This window comes from Vanellus vanellus (genome assembly GCF_965231255.1).
Source record: "Vanellus vanellus genome assembly, chromosome: 2".
Taxonomy (NCBI): Eukaryota; Metazoa; Chordata; class Aves; order Charadriiformes; family Charadriidae; genus Vanellus; species Vanellus vanellus.
In genome coordinates, this window is record NC_138906.1 from 45,749,269 (window position 1) to 45,768,688 (window position 19,420).

Genomic DNA, 19,420 nt, shown 5'->3' on the forward strand with positions numbered 1-19,420 from the left:
TACTTCCTCTTAGAATAATAAAAGCACTGTAAAATGACCATGTAATAAGTGTCCTTCTTCCTGAAGGATCCCAAAGTGCTTTTACGCATTTTCTATAGTCAATGTGGGTCATTCACCCATCACTTGAATTAAACCAGTCTTTACTGGCTGCACTAAACAACACTTTTTCTAGGAAGGAAATCACAAATAACTCTTGCATTTGAAACTCTGGGGAGAATTTGAGGTAGGCAGATTGTAATTGCCCAATGTGGAACTGGGCCAGAAGACTGTGATTAATATACCCAGGCTGCGCCTTAATTGTCCCAAACTAGTCAGAGCCTTGGTTTCAAGTGTGCTTTGTCTCTGAAGAGTATTTCTTTTTCTTCGTGTTAATTTTGGAGCTTATAGAATGGGTAGCAAGTTTAGCAGAATTGAAAAGCAGGGAATTTTTTTACTTACATGGGGATCGCCAACACTGAGACAGTGCAATGCAATTTTGTACGTGTATCTCAAGTGACAGAAGCTGGTTGTATATTTTATTTTTTCTTCCTGTGTCACTGCATGACCTTCTGATTTGGTTGGCTGCCTCAAAATATTTTCCCCACACTTCGCTATTTTGAACTCTTTAAATATTATTTCAGGTCTTAAAATTAATAGCAGAGTAAATGCAAATGGCTCTACTCCCTAACTTTTCACTTTCTCTGGGAATTGCTTGATCTTTTGAAACTGTAATATCTCAAAAACCTGTGAAAGGCAGCCTAGCAGGTCAAGTTGATTGATCTATAAAAATAGGGTCACGCAACTTGAAACTGTTTCCCTTAAAAAGCAAACAAGCTGCTGAGGCTGTTGAGGCTTTTCTCATCGGAGCCAGCCTCATCCCTTCCCTGGCGGGATAAGGCTGGGAAGCCTCTGAATGTCAGTCCCATCCTGAGGCTGCTGGATATGCGTTCGTCTGTGACAGTCACTGATCTGCAGATCCACAACTGAGTCAACATCAGGCTGAGACATTACTCAGTGGGATCCAGTGGATATTTATTTTTGGCATGGGGAACCTGAGAGTTTTTAAGGGATTTTGTGTAGATACAACCAACTTCCATATTTAGAATATAGGGGTGTTTTGGGGTGGGTTATTTTTTTTGCGAGTGGCCCACAGAATACACGTAACATTAGCTTGGTCTGTTGACATAGTTGAGATGAGTGCAAATTTCTCGGGGCTGCGAACTATCAAGTTTGGTCCCTTAGGTTTAAAGTGTTTATATGGCTTATAAAAAACACGCATACATCCACAGCTGTATGTGTTTTACCATGAGCCACCAGGAATTGCTGTAGTCACGATGGGAACATTCATAGGCATCCACTTAAAGGCGTTGTACATGATGCCTTTCCTACCTTCTTTAGGAACAACTGCATTTTACCTCCTCAAAACAGGGTTGAAGTTGTTTCCTGAGTATTGGGTGATTTTTCTGCTTATGTCATCAACTGCTGTTATCAGCATCAGCAAGGATAAGCTCTGGCATAAGGACTGTGCCTCTGATAAAACACTGCTAATTTACATGATAAATTGGCTCTATCATTCTAGTTCTTTGCCCTAGTGGTGCAATATTAGATAGCTGAGAGTTTTAAATGTTCAGCTTGTAAGCCTTCAGCTTTTCTTTTCACTAAAACTGGTTTGAAAACAAGTTGTGAATACAGCACCTGGGAGAGGTAATCCAGAAGCCTGAAGTGTTCAGTATTTCAAGTTCCTTTCTTTAACGCTGTCCTTTTAGTTATAAAGAAAAGATTCTAAATCCAAAGCAAAATGACTCAGATCATTTAAGGACCAACACAGGAGCCGGGTCCAGCTTTCGGCATCCTAGGAGGAGACCAACACCACTCCCTCTACACCCTGTTGCAGATTCTCCTATGCCTTTAATCCGCAGCCATCCACTACATGCAAAATGCCTTCTTTGTAATTTCTTTCCAGTCTGGGACTCAAGGAATGTATTGTCCAACAGTTTTGTTACTGCAGTAAGTTCTTAGAGTTGCTTATGATTTATAAGTGAGAAAGAGGATAATAACATTCTCCATTTGTTGGATTGATACAGCCGTCACTTTTTATATGATCGGTTTATACAGGTATACAAATAAATGTAAAATATTATTACATGCATATATATTTAATCACACAAAAGCATACCACCAGCTAAGCACATTAAGTGGCTACGTATGGTGATATCTCCTTTGTATACACACTCACTCACACATGTGTATGCATAATTGCAAATGTGCCTCCTTTTTTGGAAGTCTGGGTGTAGTATTGTATGTTTTTACACGTAGACATCTGTTTACCCAGATCTTCAAAATTGAAAGCATGTTTAAACTGGAATGCACTTTTATGTGTATAATAGATTTTGTTGTTACAGACATAATATAGAGCTGTACTTATGTACTTAAACATATCATTCCCGTGCATATACGCACATGGCACAGGCATATACATTAGCCGCAGCTGAAATACTGTATAGATGTAAGAAGAACAGATAAGCACGATCTGTGGAGAGTTTAATATTGGATTGCTAGTACATTTTTGCACAGGCCAGCTTGGTACAATGCAGCAAATCGTTAAGATGCAAGCGGTCACAGCCGGTCATGTGCTAAGCAGGGAGGCTAAGTCCAGATTTCTGGAAACAGAAGGAAAGACAGACTTGCAGAGCTTGGAGCGTTTCCTTCTTCCTTTACTCCACCTCACAGGGACTGGTCGCACGTACTCAGGTTCAAGCATCGTGCTCTGTCTTGAATTTTGACTTGTAGTATCTTTCAATCTCTGCTATCCTGTTCTCTTTGATCATCTTGTGCCACTCCTGTACAGTTTGCTCCTGGTCTCTTGGTTACATAGGAGCTGAACTGCATAAGCTTTTACAGGTAGGCACCCATCATGCAGCAACACCTCTGAGCTTTGTCCTCACCGCTCTGTGAATAGCCCTGTGCTGCAGAGCTCCTGTTCAGCCACCCCAGTTCCGCTGCAGCTCACCAGCTGACTGCAGACAACTGCATCCGTTATTTCATTTCAAATGTCAGACATCTTTGCTTAACGGCCTTCTCAAAGCTCTTCATTTCTGCCACGAGAACAGGACATGTGTGCTTTCACATCAGTTTCCTGAGCAGAGGGAAATTCTTTTTTCTCTCCACAGTAGGACTAGGTTATGGCTCCTCATGGCTCAACAAAATTGGCTTTATAGCTTTGTTTCGATCCATAGAAGGTGGATAGAACTGACCACGTTGTCCACCTTGCTATACCTATTCTAGTTTCAGAGTGGTTTCCTGCTTCCTTCTGCAGAAAATTGTTGACTTTGTCTTTTCTATGTGAATATGCGACTGAAAACATTCATTGGCTTGGAAAACTTGAGTCAGCATTCATCGCTCAGAAAACCACACTCTTCTAGCTGATACGAAAAGCGGAAGGAACTAATGAAAGGTTTGCAGGAAAACTCTCATGAAGAACTTACACTTTCCTTGGTTTTGGGAAGTAAGAGAGTTCATAGACTCCTTTCTGGTTTGCTGCCCCACGTTGTGCAAGAGGCTATGTTCTTTGTAGATAGAAAAGCCCAATAAAATTCCCTCTCCTCTCCATTTTCATCAACTGGCAAGAGAAGAACCATGTTTCTATTACTGCTCTCTCTATCCTTGATTTTACCCCCAATATTGTAGAGTTGTAGGAGTGTCTACTACTCTCCCCTGGCTTTCCCCCAAACCTCTAGCTAGTGCATCATGCCACTCAGATCCCTATTTTCTACCTACACAAAGCATAATATACCCTTAAAATAATGCTTTCTTCTCCAGTGGTGCTGAGGGTTTTGTGTCAGGGAAGGGAAGTTTTGATGCTTGGCTCCTCTCTCTCTCCCAAGCAGGCTATAAGGAATGACAGATGCCTGGCCCCTTTTCCCGATGTAGTCCGTCTGGAGATTGACGTGGTGTCTCCTCTTCTGCTGGTCGTCCAGTGGCCACCATAGGTTATTGATTTGTCTCATGTCATTGCTGTGCTTTTCTTGTTCATTAGTTGCAGCCCCTGCTGCTCCCTTGGATCTGGTCACAGCCCCAGCTTAGCTAAGGCCAGAGCAGGGAGAGATGTGGTTCCACACCTCCCAGTCCCCCTGTAATCCATCTGCTATCTAGGCTCTGCTTTTCGGCATTGACTGCAGCTGTGGGGCAGCAGACTTCTCTGGTGGCAAAACCATAGTGGGACAGTGCCAGCACTGCTGGGACCGCAGCCTGGACGGCGTTGATGCCTGCTTGATTTTATAGAGACAGGGGTTAAGGCCCGTCATTAACCCTTTTTCTTTGCTTCCCTGCCATTGGCACCTACTCTCAACTTCATTTACCAGAGCGATCTCATGAAATGGAGCAAGCTGTGATGGGCACTGAGGAGAGCGCAGACAGCTCAGCTGCTTCTCTGCAAGGGGATTCAGCAGTCATCATAACAGAATTCAACCCTGCCTTTTTTTTTTTTTTCTATTTTAATACCTTCTGCCCCAAATAAAGAAAATTTTCAGTTTCTTCACTTATTGATAATATTTCCTCATTTTCATCTGTGAGGGTGGACACTGAGTGTTTCAAAGCCTTTTGGCTAATCCTCCGCTGGGACTTGCTGACTCAGCACTGGGAATTCCATGCACAGGGAAAATGTGGTATTGCTGTGTCTGTCGTGCTTCTGAGCGATAACCATCGCTTGTCACATTTGAAATATGACTTGGTTGCCTTTTTATATCTGATGCATTTAGGAAAAGTCTAAGTATTTCTGCAGTGTATGCTTTGTGAGTTGTGTCTGATCTTAAATGGGAACGGTATTTTTGTCTGTGTTAAATACAGATTTCTCAAAATAAAACTGTCAAGGCTGTGTTTTATGGTGGATTTTGTTTTCCTTGAGCAGTATCTATGTAGATTTTTTCTTAAGTTTCTGTAGTAGTTAAAAGAATCCAGACTCCCTGAAAATTGATGCATCCTCAAGGACTAGTAGGTTTCCATTTCTGGCATGTGCATCAAGATGAATAACTGTTCTCTAGCTGTTTGTATGGACTCAGGCTAAGTAGACCTCAACCTTTTCCCAACAGGAATTCCCAGACAAGAAAATTCTGACTTCATTTATGGTTTATAGGAAGTAACGTAAAACATGACAAAAGAAAGCATTCAGTTTTCTTCACAAGCAATCACATGGGATCTGTGTGCTGCTTAAATTCGCCTTTGAGTCAATAGGTCAAATATTAAAAAGCATTATACTGTCCCGAAAAGTCCTCTTAAAGGTTCTAATGCTTTCCCAGTGCTGATAATTTACTACCGTTAATAGCTACAGTCTTTTTCCAGTGCAAGTGTAGACAGTTAACTGCTAAGGCTTTCAAATTTACATGAAGAAATCTGAGTTTCCTGACTTAGCCCCAACCTAGAGAAGCTTCTGAAGACAAACATGTTAAGTTGTTATTGATCTACAGATAGATGCAGTATTGATAATAATTTAACCCCGTGTGCATATGTAGCATTTCAAATCTGTTGTCTTCATTTTGCTGTCACCTTTGAAAGGAAATATTAAAGGCAAACAGTAAATGCGTGGGAATCATCGGAAGATATGCATACACTTGTTTTTTGAATCTTTATTAATCTGAATATAGTTTTGAAAATATTTTCCAAGCACAGATCCTGATACGGCCAAGAGAGACAAATGAAAATTTTGCTGTAGAATTCAGTTAGAGAAGGCCATGACAGAGCAAACACTCTATCCTTAGGGAGAACATCTGCTAGAAATAGTGGACAGAAAGTCCTAAAGCCATCCTGGCCCAGTATAGGTTATGTGTGCGTGAAAATATCTGTAACTCGTACCTCTGCTGCTTCATTGTGACATCCTGTGGCCACTGGAAGATCAGACAACAAAGCCCTCCCCTTTGCCACACTCCTGTCATTTAGAAAGTCCAATCACTTCTTTTTCTGAGCTTCAGGAGCAACATGCAACCTCTGCTCTAACACCTGGCACAGTTTCCAAGTCTCCACAAATTACAGAGGAGGGGTTTTATCTGCAGATTGATCTGACTGCTTACATCTACAGTTTGAGGAACCCACGTTTGTGCTCTACAATGCCAGATTCTGTCTGCTCTGAGCAATTGCTATTATTGTATCTTGAGATAGATTAGGGAAAAGAACATTTATTTACACTACCATTTGTAATGGTTTTGGTTCAGTGGTGCTGTCATGAGAACGGAAAATAGCATAGCCCAATCAGCTCCAGGTGTGACCAGACCATGGCTTTAGAGTTGCTGCCTTGACAAATGTAGACTAAAAAAGTGAGATCTTCTAGAAAATCTGTAATAATGTTAATCATAGAATCATAGAATACCAAGTTGGAAGGGAACTCAAGGATCATCTGGTCCAACCTTTCTTGTCAAAAGCACCATCTGGACAAGGTGGCCCAGCACCCTGTCCAGCTGAATCTTAAGTGTCCAATGGTGGAGAATCCACCATTTCCCTGGGGATATTATTCTAATGGCTGATTGTTCTCATTGGGAAAAGTTTTCCTCTTTTTCCCATTGGAATCTCCCCAGGAGTAACTTGTACCCGTTACCCCTCACCTTTTCCATGTGACTCTCTGTAATAATTTACTCTAGAATCCCCATTGCTTTCTACACAAATCCTGCTTTTCAGGATTTGTTATCATAATTTTCCACATTTCAGCTTATGCAAAGAAGAACTGTAGAATTCATCAAAGAGTTTTATCTTGTTTGAGTTCCATATTGTAATTCTTTGTGTATATTTCAGGTGTTTGGGAGTATTACGATTTTAAGTAGAGCAAAAATCATTGTAATTTTCTTTTTTAGATTTTATTACAGTTGAACTTTTTGGCACTGAACATTTTACTTAAAAAAATGACATTTCAGCTACTTAGTGTCACTGGCACTGCAGATCTTTTTTAAGAAATGAAGTAGTGTTACTAAACACTTATTATTTGTGTGTGTTATGTTCTTCAAAATGCCAAATAATCACAAGAATCCATGATAGTGTGATGCTTTTTGTGCATATTTCTAAGATCGTTTTTTAAGAGCACTTTAAGTTAAGCTGTTAATTTAATTTTATTGATTTAGTGCATACTGCATTTTAGCCCTTAATTAGTTTTCTTTCCTCCATTATTGATAATGGAAGGTTTATATCGAGGCCTGATTTCATGCTATGTCCTCTGTAAAGCAAATAATCTCTTCTGTGACCTTCTTTCTCTGTTTGTGTAAGTATATAGATGCACGCATACAAATGCACCCTTTCTGTGGGATAGTGTTATGTAAAACAAAATTCAGTGAGAATGCGAATAGTAGGAGTTAAATTGCAAGATTCATTGACCCTGTGCAGGGGCAAAGGGCTTGACTCCTGTCTAAATACGGGTAAGACAATCCTGGAAAATATACATTAATCAGCATGTCATTAATTTAGTATAGTATAAAGCAAATAAACACACTCCGTGCAATATTGTCTAACCTGCAATAGGACACTGCGTCTTAACTTCACTAAGACACAGTCAGTGGCAAATCAAAATAAATAGGTCAGGTGTTCAATTTGGATTGCAGCTCATCTGGCAAATCAGCCTTTTGCTTCCAGAGGTCATCAGTGAGTTTCTAATCTAGGGTTAATGGCTAGAAGATTACGTAGCATTTTCGGAAAGTGTTATAGACAGGCTTCAGGTAATCTGAGGTCATTAATTGATTCTTACTTAACACCAATATAAATAGCAAAGTGGTCATGAAAAGAGTATAAAAGCGAATATGGAGGCAGCTGAACACCTTCAAGTCTAGAGTGACACAATGATTTTTGCAGAGGTTGAGCTGCCTTTTTGGCTAGCGTGCACTGTACAAATTGCAAACTATGGAAATTTGTTTCTAGGAGAACTAAGAAGTAAGGAGTTCTAAAGGTCTCACCTCGTAATGGCAGAAGTATGAAAAAGAGCTTTTTCTATCGGTCTGTGATAGTTCTGGTTATGATCGTATTTTGTGTACCATGTATCTTATACAATGCTCTAAAGGCAGCGGCCATTGCGACTCAAGTCCGTATTTGCCACACAAGATGAAGGGCAAATCAAATCATCACTGGCAGATGAAATGCATGATGGAAGGTTCTGCAGCAGCTCTGTGCTGGACAGACCAATAACAATTTGGTTCCAGCAATATTTAGCTTTAGCAAATGCTGTGCTGTCCATGAACAAACTTAATTAAAAGAAACCTGAGTCCAGCTTACACAGAGAGGCACAGCACTCTGATAGTTTGCACAGTGAGAAGAAATCCTGAGCATATATAAACTGTGAACTCTTTTTAAAGTTCATGGTTTTAATTAAAACAGTACTTATAAATAATACTTTGCTGTGGAGCTGATACAGGTATTTCCGACAAATAATTTCCTACAATGCTCTTGTTCTTTTCCTCTTCATAGGTCATGGGTTTTAGGAATTTGCTTGTTTGCATTTTTTGGACAAATTTTGGAAGAACAATTTTTAACCTATGCCTTGTTTAAGAAGTAACTGCAAAGAGTGTTTCAGTGATGGCACAGTAAGGCTGGTTGCCCAACTCACATCTCTCATTTCTGATCGGATAAGCCCAGGCAAAGGGTTCCTAATGGCAGGAGTTCTTTTCTTGGGTCATTATAAAGCTCAGAAGTGCTTTTCGTCAAAATAGCACTTGTGTTTTCTGTGTTCACGTGCAGAACTATTGTGTCTTTTCAGAAAGCATCCTTGTCATTGTTAACGGGCTTTTGACATGACTTGTTGACAATTGAGCTTATATGGAAAATGCACGCTGCGGTTACAGTTTTAGATATATTTATAATGTTTGATGGATTGGGCTTAATTATTGTTGTACAATAGTTGCATAATTATTTTGAGGCTGAATGTCCTGCAGTGCTGTGGAAAACCCATGTTGCTGATAAATTTTGAACCACGGCAGTGTAAAAGTCAGGTAGGGTTGGGTAAGGAAGAAAAATAATTTACAAAACATAGTCAGCACTCAGTCTAAAATGGCACAGTGACTACCGTGATGTAGGTGTATCAGGGTGGAAAAGAGATTTAACATCTCAGGATGTTAAATCTTGACTTGTTGGAGCCTTTGGGAAGCCATCAAGAAACACATAGATTCTTTTGAAGCTACCTACGACAAAATAAGCTTCTTTGAATGCCCCAGTGTTCTCTGCTCTGCAGTACTTTCCCTGCAAAATCTTCAGTGTTTAGACACAGTCTTGGTAGAGGAGATAGCTAGTGTTTCCACCAGTGCCTGCTGCAAAGAGCTTTGGAAGGACTCTTGACAAGGGGGTGGCATTGCTTTTACCAGTTTCCTTCCACTGTATCTGTTGGGTTACCAGTACTTAGTGCGCTAATAAAATCCATGTAAAGTTTAGGCTTTCTGTACAGTCTTGTAAGCCCTTTGGTGTGCTGCTCAATGAGAGAGTGAAACCAGCCAGGGATCAATAGTTAACTGGCCATTGATTTAGCTGTCTACGCTGTTAAAAATGTGCCCACACCAAGGGAAACAAATAAGCCAGTAAAAAGTCAAAGGGAACCCTGGCAGCTGCACTTCATTCATTCTGTTCACCTCACGTTACTGCAATGATGGCGCAAAATACGTTGTTAGCAATTCTGAAAGGCTGTATGTCTGGACCACTGCTATAGTTAGTGTTTCATGTGAGTTTGTTAGTTTGTTTCTTCCTTCTTTTTATGGAAGAAACCACAGTGTGACAAATCTTTGAAAACCGGGCTACTATCACTTAGTTCAAATCAGTGTATCTTCATTGATTTACAGGAGCCGTGCGGATGTATGTGGGCAAGATCCCAGTTCCCAACCGCTGCACAGAACCCCCTCCCTCCCGCCCCTGCTGAGAAGGAGCAAAAGGGTTTCCTGCCCATCACTTCTCTGCTACTAGGAGGTGGCAGAGTTTGGAGTGACTTTCTTTTAACTTTCACACCACCAGCCCATATTCATCCTATCTAACTGTGCTAAGTTAGGAGCATCCTGCCATGCTTGAATAGGTCAGGGAAGAGAGAACCTCTCCAAATGTTACTTGCAGACATTAGGCATCAGATCTGAAGTTAAACACCTGAATTATAAATTCAGGGGCTTACTCTGTCTGAAAACCAGGCATCTTTTACATATGTAGAAAAATATGCCACATTAATGTGAAAAAGCAGCAGGAATAAATGGAGAAACAATTGAAAACAGGAAGAAAAATCTTTTAATTCAGATTTTTGGTGTGTGAATCCAATCAAATGCATATCAAATCAACTTTCAAATGAATGTCTATTTCAGATGTCCTGGAAAGTTCTCATGATCTGCAGTACCAAAAAAGTAAATATTAAATAATAAAACAACAAGAAGAGTTATTGAATGTGTATCTACGGAGAAGAAGTATTACATGCTTCCCCTAAATTTCATTTAAGCACAGTGGCTTGTATAGAATCCAGTTTAGAAATAATCTAATAAACTGAAGATGAGACTGATGCTTCCATACAACTACAGTTTTCAAAATAGTGAACAAACACTGGAAAACTTATGAAATGGCATATAATTGTTTCCATATAAATGATTTGGTTTCATATAAATGGTTCCACATAAATGGCTTTTTTTCATAAAAAGCTTTACTATTTTTATGTTGAGGGGAGACAGAAATTCAACCTAGATCTTTAAAGAAGAGGTTACATACATAGCCTGAAGATCTGGGCAGTGGCCATTAGGCAGAGACAAATTAGTTTGGGGAAAACAGGAATTGCGGGTGATTTGAACCTGGGTCTAAAATGTTCGGAAAGACAGGACCGTGCTTCTAGAGGTGAGCGGTAATATTGACCTGTGTCAATGTTAATATGATGAAGTCTCAATTTATTAAAGACAAGAAAAGCATACGATCTATTAATATAAATATTGATTATCTTTTTAAAAAGAGGAGTTCAGAATCTTATATTGATCCACATACAAAGTTATATTCCCAGGATAAGTTTGGAAGATGGAAAAAGGAACTGTTTGAGCTAATAAGCAGCGCTTAGCTTCCTAGAGCAAGCTTCTCCAAGGAGAAATAATTGAGGTTGAATAAAAAGAATCCATACATAGGGTTCCCAAATAAACCAAACACACTCGGATTGGATTCCAGCCCTACTGAGATTACAGGAGGTTTGACTTCCTTTTGGGAAAAATTAACGTTGCCAAAAACTGCCTGCCCCTCCCTACACATGTGTCTTTAAAGAATGCATTACTAAATGCACTACGCAAAGAGGCTCAGCCTCTTCTCCTCGCACTAGCAGGAATTTTTTCTTTCAGCTTTTCATGCGTTGCTTCCAAAGATTATCTCAAGATGGGAGGGAAAATCCCATCTGAGCATTGTCCTTTCTTTCAAGAGCGGCTGGGAGGGTCCAGCAAAGCAAACAGCGAACTTTGATTTGCAGCACGCCCTCCGCTGGGTTTTATCCGTTTCAAATGCTGTTGGTGTAGCGTGTTTCAAATCCCCTGCATTATAAACTTCTTCTGCCTCCTTGGCACAGACCTTGGGAGCTGAATGACTGGCCCAGTTCTTGCTAAAAGGCAGTGACAGAATTTCTGGCTGTTTCCCCAGTACAGCTGCTCCTGACTGCTGAACTCCGGAGCCTTGCAGCAGGACGCCTGCTGCTGAATGCTGGAAATGCTCTCAGCTAATCGAAAACTTGGGTATGACCTACTGTTAATTTGCGGTATTCACAATTTTAAACCTTCCTAGCTGTGGTTTTGGCCAATTTGGGAGTGTCTACCATGTACGCTTCCCAGCCAGAACAGCCTAACTGCAACGTATGCATGCAGCTAGTGCCCATGGAGCCCACAGGCCAGAGCTGCTGAGGTATTTGGGTTCCAACGATGTTGAAGCAGGTTGGGGTGGGAGCAAAGTGAGTTGCAAAAAGCCCTGCACTTATCTGGAAAGGAGCTTCAACTGGCTTAATTTCTTTTTTTTTTTTCTGTTGTTGGCCCATTCTGTGGCACTTGGTGCACCCACGCGGGCTGACACACAGCAGGACCCCAGAATAAGCTCTGGGGTGCGAGACTCTGTCAGGATTTCAGAGGGTTGGGGCTGACTGGATGAGTTCACCCCTGTTTCTCTGGGGCTGTGGGGCAGGTGCAGGCTGTACTTGGAAAATGTGACCTTCCTTGGGCTGTCAGATGGGAGACCTTGCGTAAAATGAACTTCAGCAAGGACGGCCAGGAGCGGACTTTTGACGGAGACTGCGCTTGCAGGTTTGCGTGCCTTGAGCATGATGGTTTTGCAGCTGGCACACACAGCAGGCTCCACAGCTGCCTTCCCTTGCAGAAGCAGCAACTCGGCCTGGTCTTGTACCCATTAATTAGCCGTGTTTGGCACACAGGGTCTGGGCAAGGCAGAATAGCCATGCCACTGCACTGCAGCTAGCTAGCCCTCCACCGCTCCTGGCAGCCCCCTCCTCCTCCTCTGAGCCCCTGGCCCCGGTTCCTCTGGGGGAATCCTTCTCACACATGGGGGATTAAGCCTGAGGGGCCGCTGTGCTTTGGGAAGACTGTGTCAAGACCAGGTGTGTGTCATTCCCCTGAGGTGCGGGATGGGCCTGGTGGTTCTGGTGTGGTCTGGAGGGGCAGAAAGCGGGACAGGGACTGCAAAGGCCAGGCAGCCATGGGGGTTCTGCTTGGCTGGTGGCCCCACTGCGGTGACTCTAAGTCGGCAGCTGCGGGGTGTGTGAGGCACATTGCTGTTGGAGGTGTTTGTGGGGAGCGTGTGGCCTTCTGCCACCCCACCCCTTCTGTTCCTGTCCAAAATATTGGGGACGTAAGAGGAGAACGCAGTTCTGAAGTGATCGTGGGTATCACACAAATAACTTTCAGCTCTCTCACTGATGACTGGTCAGCCGGTCCAGTTTGGGACGGGACACAATAATAAATGGGATTTTATCCCAAGGTGGGAAGTAGCATTCTCTAACGCCTAGTGAAAAACCATAGAAAGAATTACATGAACCAGAGGGAGCCTGGGCCGCGCTGTGTGGGTCCAGGTGCCACCATCACCACCAGTCCTGCAACCTTGGGATATGATCCTTCGCTGAAGGCAGAAACCTGACTGTCAGCTAATTAGGATTATGAACGCCTAGTAGTTTGCAGGGTACTTGGACTTATGGGTATGGTTAGGCTCATCTTGTCAACAAATAAGCATATGTTGAACTGTAGGACACCTGTCTTTCACACTGAAAAGCTCAGCAGTTATACTGGGCCAGGCAAGCGAGCGTGTCATGCAGGAGCTTGAGGAATCTGGGATGAAAAAGCTCAGGCAAAACGAGCAGCATGTGTCAGCACCTCCATGCTGTAGAGGGGTGTCTCTGCACAGCTCAAAAAGATCATGAGGAGCCTCAGTCCCAGAGGCTGGGAGGGGCAACCGAGCCTGAGAAATAGGGGCTTGTGAGGGTAGGTGGCCGTGGGCTCTGGCTGCACGGTGGCAGGGCAGCCAGGCTCCGTACCGCTCCTGTAAAGCCTGCTCGGCTCCAGGCTTCATCACTGGGAAGGCATTTCATCTTGTTTCAGTTTGTGGTGTGAGATATGGCTTCTGTGGGGTGATATTTCTCTGTAAAGGAAAGGGGTATTTCTCTAAATGTTATATTTGTATAGTAAGGGAAAATAACGTGTAATCTTTTTCCTTTCTTAGAAAACACTGTTGCATTGTGGAGGTGGCATGAGTGGCCTCATCTGTCTCTCTCTACTTGCAGCTCTTGTTTATCTTGTTGACAAAAGATAGGCTTGGTAAATCCTTGTGAGAGAGTGACTATGGCCTCCTAGTCTTTCATTCATCCACAGAGTGAGCTAGACTTTCCACGGATATTTAAAACAACGGCATTTAATCTCTAGCACAGCTAAAAGGCTTATGTGTTCCTACTCCAGAAGTGAGACACATTGGCGGCGGTTCTTATTTATTTTATTTGTTTGCCCTAGCTTGAAAACTGAGTAGTCAAAAGTTTGCATTTTAATATTCTGCCTGACTGAATTGCTTCAGTGAAAGCAAAGGCTGTTGTGCAGTTACTGATGTATAACTCTGCTTTTTCATATTAGTCTGTCCTTTGGCTACAGGGATCTCATCTGCATGAGACTGGTATGTTTTTTTCTAAATATTGACAAGGGATGTCAGTCCCTGAGCCCCGATTGGTTGATTAATCAAAGTCCTTAACCAATCAGTGGGTAGAGGTTTGCATAATAATATGATTATTTCTGAAAAACTGTGCCTATTGGAATTGCAAACCTTTCTGCTTTGATTTGCTTCTATAATGCCTCTGCTTTAACTGCTTCCATTACTCACATTTTCAAAGTACTTAACAATGACGATGCTTCCTAGTCCCCTAAATCTTTCCTTTTTTTTCTGTGGACTGTGTGTGGGGAAAAAAAAGTAACAAGTAATAAAACTTAAATAGTTTGCACACAGAAAAGGGAAAAACCGTGGGGGAAAAATAAAGGAGAAATACAATGTTACAGGTTTTTTTTTTTGTTTCTTTTTGCCAAAGCCAGAAGTGTAATCTGAAGCTCTTATTCCTTTCTTTTCTTGCCTACCTTTCCTCCAGGACTATGCATGATTTTGCTCGCATTGTCGATACTATACCGGTTCTGACCCTTCACTAATATCTTTTTTGGTTATTGGTGAGGAACTAGCTTTTGGATCTGTATGAATGTAAACTGAAGTGAGAAAAAGGAAGGTGACTGCAGGGAAAGATGACTGAAAGAGAAAGAATGTTTTTCTAGATTTGGGGTTTGTAACTTCAGTTCAATTTGCAGTAAGTTCACTTTTTGTGTGTGTGTGGTTTTCCTCTCGTCTGCCCCTTACTATAAGGCATGGTAATAACTGGGTATATTTTTATGGACAGTAGCTTGAAAATGTGCCTACTTTGTTCTTTTATTTCTGTTTTGTAAAATAGTGGGGGATTCAACCTGCATGGTAATGTGCTGTTTCGTGAGGTAATGGGTCTGGAGATGCAAAGCTGGGACGCAATGGGCATTAAGCAGTTTGTCCAAAGGCAAAGAGTGTTCACAGCTCTTAGGTCAGAATCCAAATTATGCAGTAAAAAAGTATTACACGCCTCCTGATTTTGGATCCTTTGGGGTATCCATTTGAAGCTTTTCTTCACATTCAAAAGGGCTAAAATTTCCTTTCAGCCTGGGGTGAGTGAAGCTGAAAACTTTCCTTGATTTCTGATTCTGGTATTTAGCTAAGCTAGACTTTGTTTAGTCATTCTTGTCCCTGAAAAGATAGGGTGTGTGAATCAGAGCTTGAAACGATGTCTGCTTCCATTTTCGAGGACTTGAATGTGCAAGGCAGTGATGAAGCAGATATCTTGGTTCTGTCCCATCTTCATACATCTTCTAGAAATAGGACATGTGATTCTTTGTGTTTAACAAGACACATCTGCACTGATCTTAATGGAGTGTAATTTGAAACTACTTTAGTTAAACCAGGGCAGATGGCTGCAGGACTGTGTATAATTTCTTCAATGTAAGGTTGTGGTGCTGCTGCAAAATTATTCATCTGGTTTTAGGACACCTCATAGCAAAAAAAGATAATACTGTTATCATATAAATGTCGGTGTTGAATGAGTACAAATTAATTCTGCCCATTAAAATGTGTAATGAAAAAGAATCCAAAAATCTGTCTCAGAGGACTTTATCAGGTAAGGTATTGTCTGGCTTACTGCACAGCATAAAGATTGTATCTTATATTTTTGGTTATTAACCATTAGCTAAAATTCTGTAGTCATGCCAGATCCCAATCAGGCTTCTACTGACAGCTGATCAGGTATTATGTAAAGATTGTATCAATGAAAATGGAACCGGAACCAGAGCCATGAAAATTTGCAAGGGCTTAAGTAAATTGATGTAATGTAATCAAAACCTGGTTGTCTGTAGACAAATTTTTTATTTACTGCTTTAATACACTTATTTTACATATGGCATCTATGCCTCATGTTTCTTTGCAGTAGTTCGGCAAGCAAGAATAGAAGTTGGAGTGGTTTCCAAAATTGAAAGTTTAGCCTAAAAATCTGAAATGGAACAAGAAAGCTGTCTTCAAATTTGTTTGGGTTTTTTTGTTTTTTTTTTTTTTTTTCAATTATTCATACCACAGACTTTATTTTATAAGATATTTTTATTCAGTCTGAGAATAAACATGTGACTTATCTCACTGGGACCTTAGATTGAACTGCAGAACTCCTTCCTGCCCAGTTAGCTCTTACTGCACATTATCAACCAAGACATTTCTGAGGGGAGGGGAAAGGAAAAGATACCGTGGAAAGTGTTCTGTCTTTTCAACCAACCTTGCTCATGAGGAACAGGTTGAATGGGAAGTCTGCAGGCTGGAAAGCACATCTGCTAAAAACATGTGTTGAGTTTTCTTTCTTTATTTATGTTAACAGCGAGCACATTTGTGGAAATCGTGTTTTCTTCACAATCTGTTTGCTAAATTAGGACACAAACCCGAGAACGCTTGTGCATGAGAGTAATTTTCTATAAATGAGTAGTGTCACTGAGTTCAGTAAGAGCAGTCACGCACAGAATTAAGCACATGCATGAGAGTTTGCAGAAATCTGGCAACTATGTTGTCGTCGTGAACAGATTGCCCAGCTTTGCTTCTAACGGAGCTATAAATTCTTGGCTTGCTCCTATTTTGAGTAACCATCATTGTATGAGCCATAAGCTATTCTATTGTGCTACGCTTAACTGAGGATATTTCTCTTATTTTGTCATAGCAACAAGAACAAGATCCCACAAATCTATACATCTCAAATTTACCCGTTTCCATGGACGAGCAGGAACTGGAGAATATGCTGAAACCCTTTGGACATGTCATTTCCACCAGAATATTAAGAGATGCTAATGGAGTCAGCAGAGGAGTCGGCTTTGCCAGGTGAAACCTTTACTCTTTTCTGATTAATGCACATTTTTTGGCTTTCGTCTTTTGCAAATGCTGTCTATTCTGTAACTCTGAAGCCTCATAGCTATGGAAAATGCAGAGCAGTACCTTTGTCAGATTGTGTGTGTCTGTTCTTTCCACCAAGCTGAAGAATACCAATGCAGAAGGATGTTCATTTCATGGCTCTAAAAAATAGTTCATTGTATGTATGTATATGTAAACAAACCCAACTCCAAATAGTGAGCTATCCATGCAGTATAAAGCTTGGATAAAAATAAATGTCCTACAGCAAAAAGCACACACCTAGTGAAAAAAAACTGTTTAAACGCTTAACAAAGATTTTGCAACAGGAAAAAGTAAATTTAACAGTTGGAAGAGCAAAGGGGAGGAACTGCCTTGAAAGCTGCAGGGAACTCAAGCCTGTGAGAAGAGCTTAAGAAGAAAGATTTGCATATAACAAGCCCTGTCGGAGTAGTCAGATATTTTAGACAGAATGGGCAACATGTTATTACCATGTAGTTCGTTGTCAGTACAGATAGATGAGTTTCCATGTTTACTCTCAGGGAATATTTACATAGATTCTCTTCAGCTTGAAACATTCTTAAATCAAATAGTTTTCTTTTGAAAAGCCAAGGAATGGAGAGCTATATATAGAAAGGTATTGAAAAAGCAAATAAGAAGATAAATTTGCAATTGTGCTGTATATCAGTCGTCTGCTTCAAAAGAAAGGGGAAGAAAAATCTCAAATCATTGTTTCTACAGAATATTCATAACATTGTGCTTTGTAGAGGAGGCAAAATGACTTAGTCATCTTGCAAATTTCTTTGAAATATACCATATCTTGGTATATCAAGGCACTTCGGTTAGTGTCATAACACCGCTGAGTGAAATGGGGTACTGTATGATAAAAAGGTAGCTTGCAAGATAAGTGACATTGTTCTGTTACCTTTGTCCTTGATGTGAAAGATCATCATGCACAAAGAACGTTAAGTTAATAATGTCTGAATTCAAATGGAAAAAGGCAAAACATTTATGCTGAAAGATGACACACTTCCTTACACATTCTTGCAGATAATAACATACATTTTTCTAGCTCGCTAAATACAGATTAATGTAACTCATGGATAAACTTGAATTTTTAAAAAAAGTCTTTGTTTGTGGAAATGTATTTAATTATGTAACATATTTCAAGAAACCTTTCGTGATCTAACATGAAGGTTGCGTAATTCACCACGCAAACGACAGGGGGGTAGAACCTTTGCTCCACCAAAGTGGAGCACATCTTCCATTGACTTGAATGAGGCCAGAGTTAATCCAGAGGTTTAGAACCGTAGTTGAATGCTGACTCTTGTCTTTGCAGAATTATCAACACAAGCTTTAATTACATGACCACCTGAACGTCTTTTTGTAATAAAGTGCTATTTGGTTTCTTTTTCCTGCATGCCAGTCCAAATGGATGGATTTGTTGAGCTTTGCTGGTATTCACGAAGCTTCGTTCTAGAGTACCTACAGCGTGAGCACACACTGAGCGGGTATAAATACGGTACAGCTAGGGGATGGCAGCTGTATTTCAGTCCAGATAAAATTTCAGAAGTTGACATCAGCAACCCATGTGGTGATCCTGGCTATTATACCTCCTAACCTGAGGCCTTTTATCACAGTATTTCTTGCCTGCTTGAGGAAATGCCCCGTGCTGCTTAGCATAGCTCTTAACTGAGACACAGAAGCACAGGAGAAAAAGTTAACTTTGCATACGCTAAGACCATGCAGCATCCAGCAATTTTGAAATTTGGTGTTTGAAAGTTATTAATTAAGCGCTATGATGATTAAAAATCACTTTTTGATTCTGCTGAATTACGTGTATAGTCAATCTCAAAATAAGTATATTCAAAAAGCAATCGGAAGTAAAGACTTACGGTAGACAGTTATTGTCAGATTTTTCTCCTAAATGGGTATGATTAGCAGTTTCATAGTACTGCAGGTGGCTACTTAATCATTTATAACCCAGGTAACTTCAAATGTTCTTGGATCAAAATTATCTGAGTAATATCTGGCCACAATGGAGTTCAGTATGCGTGTACAAAGCTAGCTCTCTATTTTAAGCTGTGAAAGTATTTCCTCTCTCTTGCATCCCTCAAAAGCAACAGAACAGATTTTCCTGAAACTTTCCAGAGCATTTCACTGTGGCTTGAACCCAACTGTGCCTAGGTACGCCCCAGGGGAGATTTTGGGGAGGAGAGTTATGAGCAAGGCGCCGGAGAAGGGAAGCTTTAGACTCCAGCTGTGGCTCCACAGAAGTCCATCCAGTTGAAAGGGAATTGTTGTAACCTCCAGACACCCGCCTCTGCCTCACCACTTGCCCATGCTTTGTACTTCAAAGCCGTGCTACCTGGCTCCAGGCTCTCTGTGGTAGCCGGCATTCTGCGGGGCTCGTGATGCTGTTGTCATTTGGCAGCGTGGGTTTCTGCTGACACCGGCAAGCAGAAGCTGGGACTAGAACAGCCTCTTGTGTAGCAGAGAGAGAAGTTAGGAGGAG

General features: G+C 41.1%; 1 protein-coding gene across 2 annotated transcripts in view; it reads left to right on the top strand.

The window, feature by feature from the left end:
* RBMS3 (RNA binding motif single stranded interacting protein 3) overlaps positions 1-19,420 on the top strand; it is a gene marked incomplete at its 3' end in the record, with an annotated part of 459,009 nt that overhangs the window by 288,002 nt on the left and 151,587 nt on the right. For both annotated transcript variants that reach the window (XM_082479353.1, XM_082479354.1), the window contains exon 5: positions 16,721-16,878. In XM_082479353.1, coding sequence (XP_082335479.1) covers positions 16,721-16,878 — 158 coding nt within the window. The remainder of the gene's footprint in view (positions 1-16,720; positions 16,879-19,420) is intronic.